This window comes from Saccopteryx leptura, chromosome 6 (genome assembly GCF_036850995.1).
Source record: "Saccopteryx leptura isolate mSacLep1 chromosome 6, mSacLep1_pri_phased_curated, whole genome shotgun sequence".
NCBI classification, from domain to species: Eukaryota; Metazoa; Chordata; class Mammalia; order Chiroptera; family Emballonuridae; genus Saccopteryx; species Saccopteryx leptura.
The window spans coordinates 71,372,925-71,392,919 of record NC_089508.1 but is presented as its reverse complement, the minus strand read 5'-3'; the positions used below and the strand labels follow the sequence as shown (position 1 = coordinate 71,392,919).

General features: G+C 40.5%; 1 protein-coding gene across 1 annotated transcript in view; it reads right to left on the bottom strand.

The window, feature by feature from the left end:
• FBN1 (fibrillin 1) overlaps positions 1–19,995 on the bottom strand; it is a 250,417-nt gene that overhangs the window by 117,413 nt on the left and 113,009 nt on the right. Inside the window, exons 7-9 of the mRNA XM_066344305.1 lie at positions 14,623–14,820; positions 11,339–11,464; positions 3,113–3,238 (exon numbers count right to left, since the gene is read on the bottom strand). Of these exons, the coding sequence (XP_066200402.1) occupies positions 3,113–3,238; positions 11,339–11,464; positions 14,623–14,820 (450 nt within the window). The remainder of the gene's footprint in view (positions 1–3,112; positions 3,239–11,338; positions 11,465–14,622; positions 14,821–19,995) is intronic.

Below are 19,995 nucleotides of genomic sequence, written 5' to 3'. Positions count from 1 at the left end.
AAAAAAAATAAAACAACAAATCTATAGGGTAATAAGTAAAAGAAGAGAAAATCTATGAAAACAGAACTATTTAAAGGGACTGACCCCTGGGCATAGCCGTTGGAAGCTGCTATGTCATCAGGTCGGTGTGTTAGAGTAAGTGGGAAGAAAACCATTCCGGTGCTGGGTCACTCTGCACAGAGGGGAAGGGGTGGCTTTAGGATGATATGAAGACCTATGGGAGCCTAGGAAGAGGAATGTCAGGATGTGAGGGAGCTAAAGGGAGGTGGGGGGGAAGGGAACCCTATACACCATGATTACTTTATAACTGCCCTGGCCACGACATCTAGCAGAAAAGAATAGGAAATTTCCTCCCTTCTCCCCTTCTGAAAAACTTGGCTCTTCCTTCTAGGACCCAGAAGTCACCTTGTATTAGAACAAATATATTATAACTAGGTGTTTCTAGGTCATCAACAGACCTTTCCTTTCTAATCACTCCCACGGCTGTGTCCAACCAGGAGCTAGGAGACGTACACTGGGCACAAAACACCTTCAGACTCCCAGGTATGAATGTGACAGATGCGCTAATATGAAAAGACACCCTACAGAAAGTAGTATAAAGTGCCAAGAAATGATCACAAAACAAAAAAAAGTAAAATAAAATAATACTTCTAGAGATTGCAGAGCAAAGGGGCCGTTGGGGCTGGAGCGGTCTAAGAGTTTCAAAATGCGGTGACAGAGGGAAAGAATTCCATGCTTAGAAAACATGTACAAGGAAGTACTACATACCGCTCTCTACATATGGGGTTTTCTGTTGGTTAGATTGACTAATTCCAAATAACCAACTTACCAACAAACCTTGGGTTTGTATTCAAGTTGGAAACTACATGTATTTTCTTGCCAATAGGAATAACTGGTGGGGTGGGGTGGGGGTGTTTTTGTGGTTTACCATGGCAGGAAATATTAGCTTTAGGGAAGGCAGAAATGTCATCTGGATAATTTTAAATAATAAGTTACTAATTACGGGTACAATGAAGTACCAAAGAAGGAGAAACAGCGCTTGCCTAGGGGGATGGCAAGAAGGAGTTACTGCATCGTGCTTCATTTGGGAGGACGCAAGGAGAGGAGTCCAAACAATGGACTCAGGCCCGGGCTGGAAACCAGCTCCCTCACTTATTAGTGACTTAAACAACTGGACCAGATTATTTACCTGGACTCTCTCACCCTCAGCTTGTCCCATCTACGGCACTGCTGTGAACATTAAGTCAGGCGATTTCCATAAAATGCCTCATACTGAGGAGGTGACCTCATGAATCTTAGTTCCCTCCCTACCCCCCTTTCTTTGTAAAAAGTTAGTATAGATGTATTTAGTAGAAAGAAAAGAATTTTATAAATGGAAACAGTCTGATATGTAAATGTGGTGTAATTATTTTAGGTAGTCTGAGGCTCTCTTTAAAGGTTAAAAAAATCTACCTATCGTGCGGCTAATAAAGAACTTCTCGTCAACCTCTCTGTTAAGCATATATCCACCAGAGGTCATGTGCTAATGGGGGCATTTGGGAGTGGGAAGGAGCTATATATTCACTTGCTATTCTTTCACTGCAGTTCCTGTGTTTATGGATAGATAGATCCTAGAAAATCAAGCAATCCAGGCATCACCATTGTTTCCAAGGAAAAGCCAGATATTCTTCCCTCACTAGTTGTACTTATCCTAACGTCAACTGTTAAGAGACTGCCCTCAGCTTTTATTATATGTGACTAAGTAAAAAGGAATTCACAATTTCAAGTGCAATTTAGTTTTGGTCTGAACTCCATGGTCTGTGGTAAGGATGTGAGGCTGAGTGTCTTCGAAAATATGGGCCAGAAACAAACATCAAAGATAGCATTCACTTTTCACCAAGGCCCTGTGCCACAGGCTTCCTAGCTTTGTCTTAATAATAAAGAATTACTCATGTTCATATTCAACAAATACTTAAGGAGTGCCTAGAACTTGCAAGGAATTGTGCTGAGAACCACCAGGGATATAGGGACAGCAGTTACTAGTCTTTAAGGAGGAGCCTGCAACTTAACTAGGGAGATTAAAAACAGGCCGACATAGAATTTCCCTATAAGGCCACTGATGAGAAGCATGTCCTCAGGTAAGCTGATCTGGGTCATCTTCAAAGAGAACGTGAGAAGCAGCGTGAAAGGGGCTTGAGCTGAGAAGAAGGGTATCCGTGAGTGGTGGGTGCAACATGTATGATTACAGGCACGAAGGAAAGCAAACGAAGGGCCTGTCTGAGGGGAAGAAGCCGGGGCTGTGCTGACAAGTTAGCAAGGTGGGGAGGCGCCAGAGAGCAAGCACTCTGGAGCTTGAGCTTTATTCTAGAGTAAAGTACTTTGAAAGGAGTCTTAGTAATTGTTAAATCCGGCAGTTGTCAAATCTGTTTTTTAAGAACAGATACCTTATACAATTGTTCTTTTCATGGAAGCTTAACATCCAACTGGTTAAGAGCAGAGTTGCCCGGAGCGTGTGGCTGTGGGGGCTGGGTGGGAGCAGGAGCCGGTCCACTCAGCCTCCCCACTGTCACAGCCCCCTCTCCAGCCCTCGTGGCTCTGGGGGGCTCTGCAGCACCTAAAGGACCCACGGGACTGACGAGTAGCAATTTCCAAATTCTAATGGAAAACTACCAAAGGTTTTCGAGCTAGAGAGAGATTTAATCGAAGTACTATTTTAGGAAGATAAATCTGACAAGATAAATTATAGAGAAGCCAGAAAGCAGGGAGACCAATTAAAAGATTATGGCAAACCTTCAGACCTAAATTAACATAGGTCCTAGAAAATGACTGAACACAGGGGTCAAACGAGAGAGGAGTTAAGGATGGCCTCAAGGTTCGACACTTGAATAACCGAAGAGTTAATTTATAGACTGAGGATAGCATAGGGTCCATCTCCCTTTATGGGAGGCAAAAAATCCCAAAACAAGACCACAGGGTGTCTCTGTTCTTTAAGAGGGTGGTTGACTGTTTAAAAGATTTCCATTAATGTACATTTTGAAAAATTATATGTCCCTCTTAACAGACTTGCTTAGAAAGATGCTCATATTAGAATTGATTTACAGAACTTAGGTATGCTGCTTACAATGAAACCTACCTATGCATTTGGTACCGTCAGGAGAGGTGTAGAAACCGGGGGGACATTTGCAAAAGTAACTGCTGACGGTGTTTGTACATTCGCCCCCATCACAGACTCCAGGAATGGTGCTGCATTCATCAATATCTGGAACATGAAGAAGAGTTTCAGTATTCATAGAACACCATAGAAAATGGTTTGTCATTTCAAGGATTCAGATGTAACAGTCAAATTACGTCGCCAGAAACAACAATCTTTACAGAACGAAGGCTGCACATGAAATAGTCAATTCAAAATGTGAGTACTTTTCCTCTTAACACGGGGTTAACTAAGGAATTTACCAAATTCAGGTTATTAGAGTAAAAGTAACTTCCCCTTTAAAATCTAAAACTCTGTATTGCTGTTTCACTAACTACAGAATGCAAACGTTCTGAATGTCATTTATTTTAAAATGGATTTCCCTGTCTCTCTATGGTTCGCATTGAGTTGAGCTTCCTTTCTATGTACTCTATATCCTGCATCAGTTCCTGTGTTTCATTTTAATCTGATTTTCCACAAAGCACTTACTGAAATCCTACAGAGAAGACCATGTGATCTGAGTACTGAACAAGACTTGGCCAATGTGGTGTTTTCAGGGGGGCTCAGGTCACCATGATGATGGTTTTCTGTGGGTTTGGCAGGAGAACTGTGGTGGACACTGGGACGCTCCAACCAGAACCCTCCATGGAGGATTTGTCCCAGCACTAGGGGTACTGTCAGCAGGCAGCCCCCACCCTCAGGATCTTGCCTGGACTACCCCAGCAGAAGAGAGACATCTCACCCGAGGCTATACCTCTCCCAGGGACCCACACCCAATGCCTGACTGTGGAGGACAGATAATGGTCTGCTCATCTCACCCCACGGGGACAACTCTGAACATCACAATTCCCCAACTGCCTGTAGGGTTGACTGAGGCCATAGGCAGGGTTAGCTATTAGGGCCTGGGGCCACTTGGAACAAATCTGACCATTCCTTCAAGAGGAGCTTTTCAAGAGCCAGAATTAGACAATGACAGTTGTTGGTAGTTGTGGTACCATTGAGAGATAGGAAGTTGAGTACTTCCTGCATAGGCTACAAGTGAACTCAGGGTGCAGAGTACCCATATGACCTCTTCTCTAAGGTAAGTGGGGTTTTCCACACTGACCTAGGGAGAGGGTGGTCTGACCCAAATATCCTGGGAGTACTGCAATGGCCAGACTAATGCTGTTGGCATTCAGAAAGCATTCAAGCTTAAAAATAAGAACATTTATTCTCCAGTTTAAGTACTGCTCTTCACTTATAAAAGTAAGTAGAGTTCTAAGTGGGCCAGATTCATGTATCTTCTGACTCAAGTTCACCCTGTTAGTCAGAATGGCAGCAGAGACACTGCTTATGTGCAGTTTAACCTTTTTACAAGCAAAATCCCCATTCTTCCTTGCTGGGTTAGAGGCTAAACCAAACAATATTTCACTGCTTATACTAACGCCAGTGAGAACATAAACAGCACTGTCATTGTGAAGTTGTGTAATGGTAAAGGTGCATATTCTCTCCCCACAGAGATAAATTTCACTGGAGTCAGTAAAGTCAGGCAGACAAACAGCCAAGGACAGATCTGAAGGTTCTAGAACTGGCATAACATCTCAAGGCACATTTGAAGATGGTTCTTTAACTTTGATCCTCTTTATTTACAGCCATACCCTTACTTATAACCTATAAAAAGCCAAACAAGTATATGAAGGAGCCTTGAGGATTCAACAACTTCATTCAAGGATAGAGGAGGATGCAACCGAACACAGAGGTGTTAAGAGGAATGTACCTTTCTCGAAGTGTCCCTAAATGTTAATGTCTAAGTCATATAATATCTATTAAAGATCCTGTGGGGAGATAGTGTCTATTAAAAGAAATTTTTTTTTTTACCTGTTAGCATAAGTGATTGCTACCATTCTTATTAAGAACACTTAATACTGGCCTGACCTGTGGTGGCGCAGTGGATAAAGCGTCAACCTGGAAATGCTGAGGTCACCGGTTCGAAACCCTGGGCTTGCCTGGTCAAGGCACATATGGAAGTTGATGCTTCCAGCTCCTCCCCCCCTTCTCTCTCTCTGTCTCTCCCCTCTCTCTGTCTCTCCCTCTACTCTCTTAAAAAAGAAAGAAAGAAAAAAAAAAGAACACTTAATATATATCAATATCTAAAGAGCTTATTTTATATATATTAAAAAAATGTTATTTGAGAACCAGAAATAATTTGGCAGGATGGAGGAAACATCTTCCACATGCTGGCTAGGTTAGAGTGGACTCTTCACTGAAAGTTATCACAACAATTAACAATAATGAGTTAACAGTTACAGAGTGGGCATTGTCTAGATGTTTTATGTGTGCCAACTCATCTAATTCTCACTTAGAGGTATGATCATAGGACCTGATTTCTGTAATTCTGGTGCCCAGCAGGCCTTCAGAAAACTGACATGAATAGTACTTAAAGTAAGAGCAAAGAGGTTCGTTTATAAAGTGATATTAAACCCAAGTCTCCGCTGCCTTGGGCTGGAGAGGGGTGGTGTTTCCACTTTAGTGTGAGTTCTCAAGGTCAACAAGTTAGAAAACACACTGTAATAGGAACCTACCTAATTTTCACACAGATCAAGATAAAACTACCAGGCCATAGTGTTCAATTTGATAAAGTTTAAGTGGCTCTGAATGCCCTTCAGTGTCCTCACCTCAGTGACACAACGTGTCTCCTTCACGTGTCTAGGGCCTTCCTGTGTTCCTGCACACCCTGCTTCTCCAGTCCCATTGCTTCATAGCCATGAAGGCAAGAGTTCCGGTTTCATAGTGGAAGTCCCCGATAGCAAAAGGCTGGAACAAAGCATCTGAATTGGAATCGCTTATATTCTGAAACTCATTCATGCTAATTTCTTGTTTTTCTAGGCTCTCATCACTACTCTGTGTTTGTCTCCTTTTAAGAGCATTTCAGGGATCCCATGTAGGAGAGAGTCTGAGAGAAGTGGCTTTCTCAGTTTCTGTAAGCCAGTCTGTATCAAATGCCAGCCATGAAAGTAAGTCAGTTTCAGGGGCCTGGTAAGTCATGTGGCTTGGCTGGGAAGAGCTCCTTCTGGGCTCTGGACACTTTCCCTGTTTCCTTGGGGCGGGAGGGAGACACAGAACTGCTGGGAAGTAGCCTGTGCCATTGTTGACTTCTTGCTGTGAAACTGAGAAGGGATTCAAGTGGTGGGTCATCTCCTTCCCTATTTGCTGCCCTGTCTTTTGTTCTCTGTCTTCCTTCACTTCCCTCTGTCTCATCAGCTCCCCCTTGGTACTACTCCTGTCCCTCAGCCATTTCCCTACCCTGGGGCTCCTCTTGCAGGAGGGCAGGGAGTTGGGGGCAGACGGGATGAAGGTTGGTCCAGGTTCTGGGACAGGTATCATCGGGACACTAGGCTATTCATGAGCTCCATCCAGGATCGTGGACATGTGCCATGAGTGAAGAACAAGGGAACCAGCTAACCTGATCTGGACTGTCTGGATTATTCACTGAGTAAGAAAAATACACTAAAAAATTGTGGCAGCTGTTTAAAAGCAAAATGTGACATTAAAAATTATGAATGTCACCAAGCCTGTGAGATGAACTTGCCTTTATTACACACAAAAATCTAGTGAAAAACATGTGACTAAAAAGTAAACAAGCTGATCCTTCAAGTCATGTGTAAAGAACACCAGCCATACTACTTTATAGTCACCCCAGGCAAGCCAACTTGCTCGTTCCTCATTCATGCAGCAATCGGATCACAACTGGAACGTAATAAATGTGAAGATGAAGTCTGGATGGCGGAACCAGAAGCAGCCCAGATACTGCCTTGTTCAACCTCCTTATTGGAAAGTTAAAGTAACTCAGAGCTGCTAATCAACTTGTCCAAGATCACACAGAGGGTGAGGGACATTACCAGGACCAGGGCCAGGCCTAACTTATTTCCAGGGTTCTTATGTCTCTACCACAGAGATTTAGTTCAGCAACTATCTAGGGAGCCAGCGACCTTGAACAGTGAGAATCAAGGGCCTACAACCAGCTGCAGAAGATGGAGCCCCTGGAATCCTCCTTGACATCTGAGAGATAAGAGCCCCTAATCGCAAGTAGCCATCAGATAAATATGCCATTATTTCAGGAAGGAAAGTCTTAGACTTTTGGCTCACATGTTAGGGAGTGCACAAACTTAAGAGCTACATTTAAAAAGTCCTTCGTATCATGCAGAGTTATTATAATTGCTAAAGGCTGGGCTGGCGATAATCTAAATCCCAAAATATTAGTGGTTAATTAGGAATCCAAGGGACTTCCAGAAATAAAACTTAATCCTTTAATCACACTTTTTATTTCCTAATTTTCTCCCACAGTAACATATACAATTACGGACCTGGTTTCCAAAAAGAAAACACCTGTGTTCTTTGTGTGTGCACCCTCTAGAGTCAGAGAAAACAACGAAGGGGGCCACGGACTCTCCCTTTTTCTCAAATCACAGCTACAAATCTCAATCTTTTTCTTCTTAAATTTATAAAAAGTTAATAATTATTACTTAATCACTTCAGCTTGTTAGTTACATTTCAAATGTACCTAAATTGTGTGTGTTGATACAAAACTTGGTACATAACTTTTTTTTTAAGTTATGGGAAAATAAGAATATTCTATCAATAAGAAGGGAGAATTCTCCCAAAGAAAGATCTTATGAAAAGCTGCTTTCACCATCACAAAGGGAGTGAAGGTTAGCATCTTGTAAATTTGCTAGTCAATTTTTTTTTATCGAATTGGTCTTTTTCTTTTTAATTACTGTGGTCTTCCAGTACCCAGTTATTTCCTCTCCAAGTCAAGGGAAAGCTCCATTTAAAAAGCCACCTGAAGTAATGACAAAGGTGCCAGAACAATTTCCCCAAGGGCACAGAATCCCACTGTGGCTGATCCTCTTCCTAGGGTTCATAGATCATCTCTTGCTCCTTTCAGTGATGTGGGCCAGATTGTCTGGAGTTCCTTCTACTAGCCATCTGGAGATCATCCTCTGACCAGAGTTATGCCATCCCCACCGTGGGGCACTGCAGAGGGGGAAGAGCAGGAGCCTGGTGGGGACTGAGCTCACCACGCATCCTCAGAGCACTTTCTGATTACTTTCCTACCAGAGTGAGTCAGGGCAGCAACGCCCACAGCAGCCTCCAGGCCGGAGCACGTGTAGTATGAACAAGATATTCTCTTCCAATATCAATTTGCATAGAAAAATAAAAAGGAATGGGGGAAAAGCCATCATCTGAATTTCATGTAATAGTAATGGGAAGGAAGGAAGGAAGGAAGGAAGGAAGGAAGGAAGGAAGGAAGGAAGGAAGGAAGGAAGGAAGGAAGGAAGGAAGGAAGGAAGGGAGGGAGGGAGGGAGGGAGGGAGGGGAAAAGAAAGAAAGAAAGAAAGAAAGAGAGAGAGAGAGAGAGAGAGAGAGAGGAAGGAAGGAAGGAAGGAAGGAAGGAAGGAAGGAAGGAAGGAAGGAAGGAAGGAAGGAAGGAAGGAAGGGAGGAAGGAGAAAAGAAAGAAAGAAAGAGAGAGAGAGAGAGAGGAAGGAAGGAAGGAAGGAAGGAAGGAAGGAAGGAAGGAAGGAAGGAAGGAAGGAAGGAAGGAAGGAAGGAAGGAAGGGGGGAGGGAAGGAAGGAAGGAAGGAAGGAAGGAAGGAAGGAAGGAAGGAAGGAAGGAAGGAAGGAAGGAAGGAAAGATTCCCAAAAGTATTCCGTTTTTATCTTGCTACTGATTCCAGTATGTAGCTGGAGGGAAACTGTTTGTGGAAAAGGAATAAGCAATTCTCAGACTGAATTTCTGGTCCATTAGATACATCACCATAATAGGTCTCTTAGCATTGATGAAAGACTTCAAATCATTTTTCTTTCAGTCTGAATATTACATCTGATTGTTTTCTATCCAGTTCAGAACCAAAGAATGTGATCTGTCCTGACTGATGTTAACTGATGGGTCTGACTGAGAGGTAAGGGATGCAGGAAAAAATTCTAGTCCAGAAAAGAAAATAGACTGGACAAGTTCTACGGACCATATTTCCCTATCTTAAAGCTGACTCTGTCTGTTGAAGCTGAATATATGTATATTAATCCGAAAAAGCCTAAAAATGCAAGACACAGCCGGTGTTGACGTGAATTTTGCATGTGATAAACCTTAATAGTGTATTAATATCATAAAAAGATAAGTATGATAATACCTAAAAATCTATACCAGAATATTTGAATTAGTTTGAAACATTAGGAAACATAGTTGTTAAAGTAGAGGTAATGCCTTACATCTAGGAAAGAAGACAATATAAGTGCTAGGGTGCCAATTCAAAGAAGTAAATTTCAGTACTATCTGAGTGACCTCAGACTGGGCACTTAACATATCCAAGACACAGTTCCTTAATTTCTACTGTGAAAGTGTGGGAATAGGCAATCCCTTGCCCCTTTCAGTTTCAACATTCTCTTCTTCTAACTTAACCTACAATAAAACTTCTAACAATACACTGGCCTCCAGAGAGTCAACTTTATTGTTCTTTGAAATTTAAAACATTTAGAAGTCCTACTTCTTTAGAAAGAATAAATATTTTTCACAGTTACTGCAACTGTTTATAGCATGTTCAAGAATGTATCACTATCAATTTTATAATGATAAATAACTTAAAAACAACTCAAACCCTTAAAGGTTAAGTGTATCAGAGTTAGATTATTCAGTTTCAGGGCAAATCGATATTAAACTTCTTATATAAACTGCATCTCAAATTTAAATCTGTCTCTCATATGAACGATATACCGTGGCCATGGACTCTCCCATCGATCAACAAAGATTGATGATCCACGCCCAAATGACTTAGAACAAATTATTTCTCATTGCTAGGGTTTAGGCAGATAGAAACAACAGCAAACGCTTTCAATAAGAGTGCATGTATCTAAATAAAACCTCGTATCACACCAGGTGGAGTGAGTTGAGAATGAAAGTTTTCTCTGCTGAGCTTGAGCAGAGGTGTAGCCTCGAGAACAGGGTCACATGACTGTCAGATAGTACATATAAGGTACACGCACTCACCAAAAAAAAAGTGTTCGGTGCTGCCTGCCTATTTCCTGGATGTTACCCTCTCATAAAAAAGAAGTATTTATTACACTTGGAGGCCAGGCCTCTTGGCATACAGCAGTAGTGGTAAATATAAACACATTCTCAGTGCATATATATTTTTAGGAGCTCAATCTATAAACTAAATGCAAATAAATCAATCTACCTCAAGTTATTTTTGCTTGATTACCATAAAAAAGTGGCCATTTGACAGGCAGAAAAAAAATTCTAAATCTGTAGCTAGAGAATAAATGAGTTGAGAGATCTCTTTTAAAAAAAAAGCAAAAAAAAAAAAAGCAAAACTAGAAAAACATCAGAAGATACATTATTTTGTATAATATGTAATGATCAAATTTAAGTTAATATCTCCAGAACTATGCAAAAACATGTGTCTTGAACATTTTAACCCAAATATTGGCTCCAAAATATTTCATGTTTTAATATTTAATTTTATTCAGATGGACCTCTTATTTTGGTTCTGTAAAAGTGGAAAAATCTGCAGGGTTTTTCTGGTTCAACAACACAAAGGCATATTATTCCTGCTAAGATTTCTTTTTCTTTCTTTCTTTCTTTTTTTTTTTTTTTTTTTTTTTTTTTTTTGCAAGAGAGAGAGATAGGGATAGACAGGAACAGACAAACAGGAAGGGAGAGAGATAAGAAACATCAACTCATAGTTTTGGAACCTTAGTTGTTCATTGATTACTTTTTCATATATACCATGAAAGGGGGGTGGGGGGGACTCCAGCTGAGCCAGTGCCCCCTTGCTGAAGCCAGTGACCTTGAGCTTCAAGCAGCGATCTTTGAGCTCAAGTCAGAGACCATGGGATCATGTCTATGATTCCGTGCTCAAGCCAGCGACCTCACGCTTAATGCACTCAAACTGGTAGAGCCTGCGCTCAAGCCAGCAACCTCGGGGTTTTGAACCTGTGTCCTCAGTGTCCCAGGCAGATGCTCTAACCACTGTGCAACCACTTGGTCAGGTCCTGGTTAAAAGTATTATATTTACATATTTACAGGGATGACCAAAATAGAAGGAATTAGGAACAATTTACAAAAAACTTGTCATTGATTTGGGTTTTACTTGCCCTTCCTCCCCTTAACTGCAAAGCCTGATATTTCTTACCTTCACATTTCTGTGACACTTCATTAAACTTGTGTCCAGCAGGGCATTTGCACTCAAAAGACCCAACAGTATTAATGCAATTTCCTCCTTGACAGAGCCCAGGGATGGCCTGGCATTCATCCACATCTGTCAGATTTAGGAGAGAGAGAGATTAATTTATACAAAATTCATTGATTCATATAAAATGTTCTTATAATGTTTTCTATAAGAAGTCAGAAGTATTCTTTATTCTTCCATCTTCCCTCATGTCAAGAAAACTACTTATACTAACTTTTGGGGGTTTTATCATGTGTGCTGCAAAGTACAAAGTAAAGATACAGTGACAAAAAAAAACAAAAACGCTGACTATAAAAATTAATTATTCCAAAAACCCTCAGAAGCAAAATGCAACACATTTCTTCAGCAAAACTGTCTTTGAGTTGTATTGGACAATTCAGTTAAAATAAAATTTACTTAAATAAGATCACTCAGTCACAAGACAGTTAATGGTGTTATATAAATTACATGCAAAATGTTCACCTTGCATTCTGTAGAACTGTCTTGTGCAAGAACACTTAAACAACGCAGACAAGTTCGGCTGAAAAGTGAGAGCAATCCCAGATGGCTCCACCTTGCTGGCAGAGCAGCAGAGAGAGAGAACCCTTCAAAGTCAGACCATGTCCACCTCAGCTCTAAACTCAAATCCACATTAAGCCTAGAAAATCCTACCTGACCCCTCTACTTTCTGATCTCATCCCCTAAACTCCACCCTCCCTCACGCCTCTCCATCCACACTGGCTTCCTTGCCTGTTCTCAAATACACCAAGGATGCACCTGCCTCAGGGCTTTGCGGTGGTGGCCTCCTTGCCTGGACTATTCTTCCTCCAAACAGCTGCATGGCTCATGTGGGCCCATTCATCAGGTCTCTGCTCCAAAGGCACTCAGAAGTGGACCCTTCCCTGACCAGTCTAATAAATAGCAACAGCCAGCCCTCCATCACTCACCACCCTCCTTAGTTACTCTGCTTACTTTTCTCCATAAGACCAATCACCAGGTGACATAGGTTTGCTTTATAAAGTATTTGACTCAGGTTCTTCGTCCATTTTGTTCACTACTGTATCCCCAGCAGCCAAGGAATATATATACCTGTGGATCCTCCACAGAACCTCAAATATAAACCTTCCAGGAACAAAGGTAATCACTCCAGGCTCCTTACATTCAGTACAGAAAGACACGGAGAGTGCATGTACACTCTGTCCATCTCTTTAACCGTAACATGCAGGAGTCTGCTACTATAAAGAGCCCCAGAGAGCAGTCTAACATGTCTTCCTCTGCTTTGGGTACTGTTTTAGAAAACTGGAAGCCTAATATGCTCTTTAGTTTTACTCTTCATTGTGTGAATGAAGTAAGAGACTGATGTCTTCGAGGAAAGCAAGCACACACGGAAAGGGACATTAAAAAAATTTACTTTGGTATAAAGGTGTCGCTTCATGTTTTAAATGGAATATCCTGGCCACAAATTAATGACTGTATGTGAAATATAATTAAATTATGTGTGATAGCTGATCTCAGTTTTGTCTTAGACCAGAATTTTCCAATCAATTGATAGGCTGAATATGTTTATTAAAATGAAGATTGAACATAGAAGGAAAACTAAGGAGTCTTGTTGATTGTGATTTTTGGGGCCAAGAGGAAAAATCAATGAGGGCACTTCTCGACTGGTTATCCATTCCAAAGATGAAGGCAGAACAGGTTCCCTGATGACCCCGTTTGCCCACAGCCCCTTACATCTGGCCCAGAGACTAAAACACTCGCAAGGAGACAGAGCCCCAGGCTGAGAACAGAATCCTGGCAGGGATAAAAGATAAAGAATTTCATTCTCAGAGCGGCAACACTATACCACTACCTTTTTGAATCCATGGCTTTTCACCATTTTTTTTTATAAGATACTTTTTTTTCTTGGCTGTTGAATAGCAGAGTCAAGAAGGGACAGAAAGAAAATGCTGGAAAAGTCCAGATTGTATAAAATGAAGTGCAAAGCTAAAGATCAATAGCTCTTTTCTCTCCGTCTTTATTCTCTTCCTCCAGATTATCTTAGCATCTCAGCCTCTGACTCACTGACGAACTGCTGGGCACTCAAACTCTGGCCCTCTGGTCAGTCGGTGAGATCATGGCAACTAGCTGACTTCAGAACACTAAGACCAAGAATTTCTTCAAAATCCATTGGGAGTTTCTAAGGATGAGAAAAATCAGAAGGCACCAAAGAAAAGGGGAACTAAATTTACTCTTTATCTTACAAAATACAATTGACTCCTTTGTAATTCTAGGGTTTCTAAGTGACTTCTTGCTGTTTCTGACACTGAGGTGGATGTGTTCAAAGGCATTCTTGTACATTAAACATAGAAGCGGGGGGGGGGGGGGGGGGAGCACCAACAGTGTTTACTGGTAGTGGACTTTATTGAAGTATAGTTTGATGGAGACCCCCGGAACTGTGTGATTAAACTTAAGTGCTGTGGTATTGCATATTGTCCTTAGATTAAACATATAGAACAAAACCAAACTAGTCTCTTATCACCTCAGAAAAACATACCCTGGCTTTTCTGCAAATATTGCAACTTGCTAAGATAGCACTAAGGAGGTCTAAAGAAATAGATACGGCCTGGGAGTTTCCAGTGCCATCAGTTTAGTGCAGGGCTGCCTCTGCTCACTTCCTCCTGTTTCCTTCCAGACAGCCAGACAATGAAAGAATTTGTACAGCTGGAAGAACGGGAGTAAAAGCCAAAAGCAGAGTAAGGGCTTCTATGGGAGGCAGGAGAAGGAGCAAACGAGCGACATCTGGGGATATTTAAAATCCTAATTTATTCCTGACTTAAAAAAAAAAAGTATAATGTAGCACGTAAAATGGAAAGAGATGCACTTTCTTCAGGTCAACTAAGTACAACCTATGAGACAGAAGAACTCCAAGGATTTCAAAGGAAGGGGGGAAAATCAAGAAAAACAAGCTACCCTGTTCACAAATTTTACTTTGTGTCTATAGCATGCAGCACTGCTGGAACTAGACTCATAGCACCTCATGGAAACATCTCCGGAGTCCGAAGGAGAAACTGCTGGCAAGGAAAAATCCAGGGCGACCAGCTGCTCTCCCCCGAGCCACGCTTCTAATGCCTATGTTGGGTATGATGCCATCAGCGAAATCGTGAAGTTCTGTCTCTGACGCCGCTTTTCCATTCTCTCCAACTCGGTTGGAGAATGGCTCTCCAGAGCAAAGACGAACCCATCCATAACTCCACCAGCCTGGGGTTTACCTTGACAAGCTCCCGTGCGGATGTTCGGAATAAAGCCACGGCGACAGGGGTGGGGCTGAGCAGGGCACATCTCACAGGGGTGGCCCCAGGCTCGGCCGACCGTGGCGCAGCAGAGAGTTTTTGTGCAGACAATGCCGCTGAGCTGTCCCTGGCACATCTGGTTGCTGACCACAGTAAAACAAGGGCCTGTCCTGTAATCTGGAAATAAAAGAAGGAGAACTCCGTGAAAATCCAGAAAACCAAGAACCTTCATGCAGAGGAACAGCTGTGCCCCATCTTGCTTAAATGCCAAACAGGGAAACGGTCTTCAGGAATGGAACCACAAATCACTGACTTCATATGAAGCCGTGGGGAGACCATTCCACTGCTGAACCCCATTTTCCTCACCGACAAGATGGGAATATAAACATCAGTTCCTACCCATTTGGAAGATGTTGTGAGGATAAGATGAGCTAACAACACAACTGTGATGTGCTATGCAAATATAACAATAGTATTATTACATATTCATTCACGGAAGAAAATGCATCACTGCCTACAGTCCATGAATCAGCCTCATGTTTGATATAGGTGCTTCCGTGGTTAGGAGACAAAACCCCTGCCCTCACAGAGCTTACAGTCTATTATTCTTCAAGTTGGAGAAAGCAAAGAATTTCAAAACTTTCAATGAGCCAACACTGAAACCCCCTGGGAGTTCCTTAAACAAAAGAAATGGTTACCTGTTTCTTCTGGGTTGAGTCCATCTTATTTCAAATACAAGAAACAAGCAAACAACCAAAAAAGATTTTTTTTTTTAATTTAGCCACATAAAAGACATCAGGTATTTAAAATAAAAAGTAAGGACACTGGTCTGAAATCATTGTTATCTCTGGGCAAAAGGACCATCGTAAAGCAAGCAGGAATAAGCTGAGGCCACTGGAGAATTTCCAAATACAAGACCCATATTTCTTTTTCCTAAAGGGAGAAAGTCCATCTGGATTCAGCAACCAACAAACAAGAAAAACATGTAGTGAGAACAGAAGACCAAAGGCTGTTCTCACTCTCCTATGAAAAAAATCAGGGCCATAATACCCTTTTCTGTCCTATAGTGGCTTCAACTGATAAGGGAGGCTGGGCTGTGGCAAGACTCACGGGCTCCCGTCCACTACCCAACATGGCAATGCTTCCTGGTGTCATTTTGGAAGTACATAGAAACAGATAGAATGCTAGTGTTTCCTGTGAGTCTTGGGATGGACTAAATGACCTCAGTAAGTTCCTTTCACCACTGAAGTCTACAGTTTTATGAAAATCACAGGGTGTGCCAATGAAACCACTGGTTATGTTTTCATTTTCATTTTCTTATTTCTTTCTCTAAGTAGCTCATGGGACACAGACATGCAATTTACTAAGGACAACTCTTCATTACAGTACCAGCAAGAATTAGACGTTTGTTCCCCTCAAGTCTCCACGTGCTCTGGCCCCACCCACTTTTCCAGCCCTATTGTCAGACATTTCAGTTTGTCTTTTTGTTTATGTAATTTTTTACCCCATGGATTAATTTTTACTTTTATATAGACAAATTCTAGGTATATTTTAAGATTCTTTATAATGCGAAATCTATAGAAAATCTATGATCTTCTTCCATAGATACTGAATTCAAACAAGAATACAAAAATTAAGTGCTTGAGCTGTTGAATAAAATCTCTGCCTTCATTTCATCCTGTCAGTAAAGAAAAAGTCACTCAATACCATGGCAGTTTGCAACAAAAATGCTCTTAAATGCAGTTAACTACTTGGACAAAGTATAATGCTAAAGTCATCTTTCTTTCTTTTGCTCAATTCTTCCAAATACTGCCTGTAGGCATTTAATACTTTCTTTTTCTATTTTCATATTTTATCATGTATTTCTTTTGATTCAAAAATAATTACTTCAGACAATTAACAAAAGGCAGTAACACATAAATAAGAAAATAAAAAAATCTAATTATAAACAATTATTCCCAAAGCCCTTACATTTCATTAGACATTAAAAAAACTTGATAACATATTGATTATATTTTCTTATATCATTTTATGTGTGTTTTATTTTTAACCCCAAATATGAATTATACTAAATATACGGTTTTTAATCCTGCTGCTTTTTCACTTGGCATTAGCTAAAGCATTTTCTTATGTAATTAAATACTATTCCAAAATATGATTTTGATGGTTGCATAATTTTCCTTCAAGTTGTAGAATAATTTATTCAATAATTTTCTTACTGTGTCATTTAAATTGCCTCCAATTTTTCATTATTATATACAACATTCAGAGTACATTACTGATGAATTCCTTTAGCATGAAAAATGTTTAGACTCCTGAAGCAGCCATCCAGATTTTTATGACTTATACATATCTTAAATCTGAGACTGGAAAGATCACAGCAACGTAATCTTCTACTCAAAAATAATAACTAAAACCTTCCCATGTTAGGTAATGAGAAATAAAATTTAGGGGTATTCCTGTTTTTTCCTCTTAATTTATTGAGACAAGTGCCAGTGCTTTTGTCAAAAAGATTCCTGTTGGCATGTGATTTCGATCTTTAAAAACCATAAAGAAACATGAATTTTAATTTAAAGTCCTCTCTTCAACACTGCTTGGATATGTTTTGCCTCTTCATTTTGCCTAGGTGGCCTATAGAATTATCTTATAGATGAGGATGCAAAGACCCAGGGTAGGTGCAGACACAGCGTCTTGTGAGTGATACCAGCAAAACCAGGCACAATACAAAAATGCTAGGAAAATCTGATTCAGTCCTGTCTCACGCTGCTTCATGATTTCAGACATGAATTCCTCATTGGAAGGTCTTCATAAAAAGAAAAATAACCCTTAAGACTTTTCCAGGGTCAACAACATCTTGCTCTCATTTCAATGGGAAACACATGGAACAGAAATGGCACTTGCTAATTCTGACAATATTCATTAGTCATCTCTAGAGCCCATAGGGACCAATCTTTATTAAATATCCTGGATATCTGGCAAATACTTTGAGTGTGCATAACAAAATTTATGGACTTAACACATTTCCACTCTAGATCTTTATCACCACGGACAATGACCCAGCTCATTTGCTAGTGCAGATTAGTAAGTGGACATAAATGTATTTATAGAGCTGTATTTTTCAATAAAAACTGCTGACTGCAGAAGGAGAGGCATAATCTGGATGAAACAGAATTGGATCTAAAGTATCTTGGAAGGTCAATGCTGTATATTGACGTGATTTTCAAATGTCATTCTGATTTGGTAGCATGTGCCTTTTGTCCCAATACTGCATTTAAACTGCCAAAGTTATGCTGTATTTAGTATAACACTCCAACCACGGGGAAAAAAATCTGCCCACACTCATAATTCCTTCCTAATAATCCAATTATGTACAATTATTCCCATAGTACTTACATGATAATAAGCTAAATTTACATACTCTTTTTATTTTTTCAGATATTCCCAGTACTGGACAGGGAATGTGCCTAACTCAATCTCAATGCCTGGGTGAAGTCTGACTCATTCCTTCAACGTAAATCATTATTCCTAATGCAACTAAAATATAGTATTAAAAATACTTTCTGTTTGCAAATTGCTCTACAATCACTTCCATATAAGACCTCCACGAACTAGGGAGACAGGCCAAGCCTTTCCAAAATTAAAATGCAATTTTATTTGTTTTTAACTGGCTTACCCTAGTATAGCTAGTTCATGGGAAATTCTGCATCTAAATGTTCCCATTCTGAGTGGTTAGGCTCAAGGATTGTTTCCCAGTCCCAACAAATTTGGCCTCAGGACTTCAGATCTAACCAATGTGTGTCTGCAGCCTCGATCCTCATCTCCTTCCCAGCTTGGCAGCTCAGAACACGGGGACAGACAGCATCATTTCACTTCCGTTTGTAATCAGACTTCACCCTGAAGCAAATGCATCACTCACAAAGAATATTCTGTGGTACAATGAATTCTTGTCACTCTTGCCCAGTCACTAAACCACAAACTGCAGGGAAGGCACAAGGATATAATTTTGGTCACTAGGTTTCAATTATTTTAAATCCTTTTCATAAAAATTACAAACAAAAGGATGCTATATCAATTTATTCATGACAGAGAGGGTCACAGCATGCTTCTTTCTTCAAAGTAGGTTGCCCTAGATTGCCACCTTAGTGTACCTAGTTAGGTTTCTAATATATGGAATTTTAATACAACCTTCCAAGCAAAGAGTTCAGAGAACTTTCAGTCTGAAGCAAATTAAAGCAAGGAAGTTCCACGATCATCATCAGTCTCACATCTATTGTTATTTCTTCTCACTCCAATCATTCCTAACCTTAGGACATAAGCAAATCGTCTGGGAAGGTTTTGCAAAATAGTGATACTGTCTCTGACAGGCCTCCGCCATGGAATCTGATACAGAAGATGTGGAATTGGATAAAGGCATCCAAATTTTACATAAGCTCCCAAAATAATTTTGCCTTCTAGGGTCTGTGTTGAATGTATCTATTTCTTTTCTAAACTTTATTGAGGAGTGCTTATGGTCCATTTTTGAGTGGAGGTGTTTGCAAAATAGCTGACTGCTTACCTAAGAGTTTAGCCTTAGAAATGTGAGAGAGCCCGTAATGTGGGATCACTGCACTCAACACAACCCAGTATCTCTCAACCAGGAGAGCTTTCTAATCAAGGCACACTAGTGTTCATTTCCATGGTGTTGACTGATCATGGGGCACTTTATTATGTTCTTTACTAATTATACTAGCACAAATTCACTAAACCAAACAACAAATCAAAATTTAAAAAGGCTAATCATCCACTACTTCATTGCCCAATTAGATCACTGAATTCACAGTGTTGGAAAGTACATTTATATATATGTCATGGCTCCACTACCATTAACTCTTACTTCCATCATCCTTGTCCAGTGCTGGAGCTACTACCTGACTGAAACTCCGGAGGGATTCTCCATCCAGGATCCTACACAGTGATCAGACTTAGCATCAGTGACACCAGAAATTAACTCTTAATTTCCTATCGCTATCACAGACCACTTTGAAAGCCTTCCACGGGTCCTGATTTAATTAAATATACTGCTCACAAAAATTAGGGGATATTTTATTGCTTCATATTCATTTTGAAATATCCTCTAATTTTTGTGGGCAGTATATAAAGTTCTAAGAATTACCTATGAAGTTTATGCCCCAAATAGTCAAACCTTAACCAAAGCAAGCTTTCTGACCTATCTTCCAGCTGAGAGGGCACACAGGGACGAAAGAACAAGATAAATGACACCATGAGGAAACAATAAAAAAATCCAGAATTTGTGATTTTCAAAGCAACTGTTGGCTCTCGCTGATTAGCTCAGTGCATAGAGCATTGGCCCAG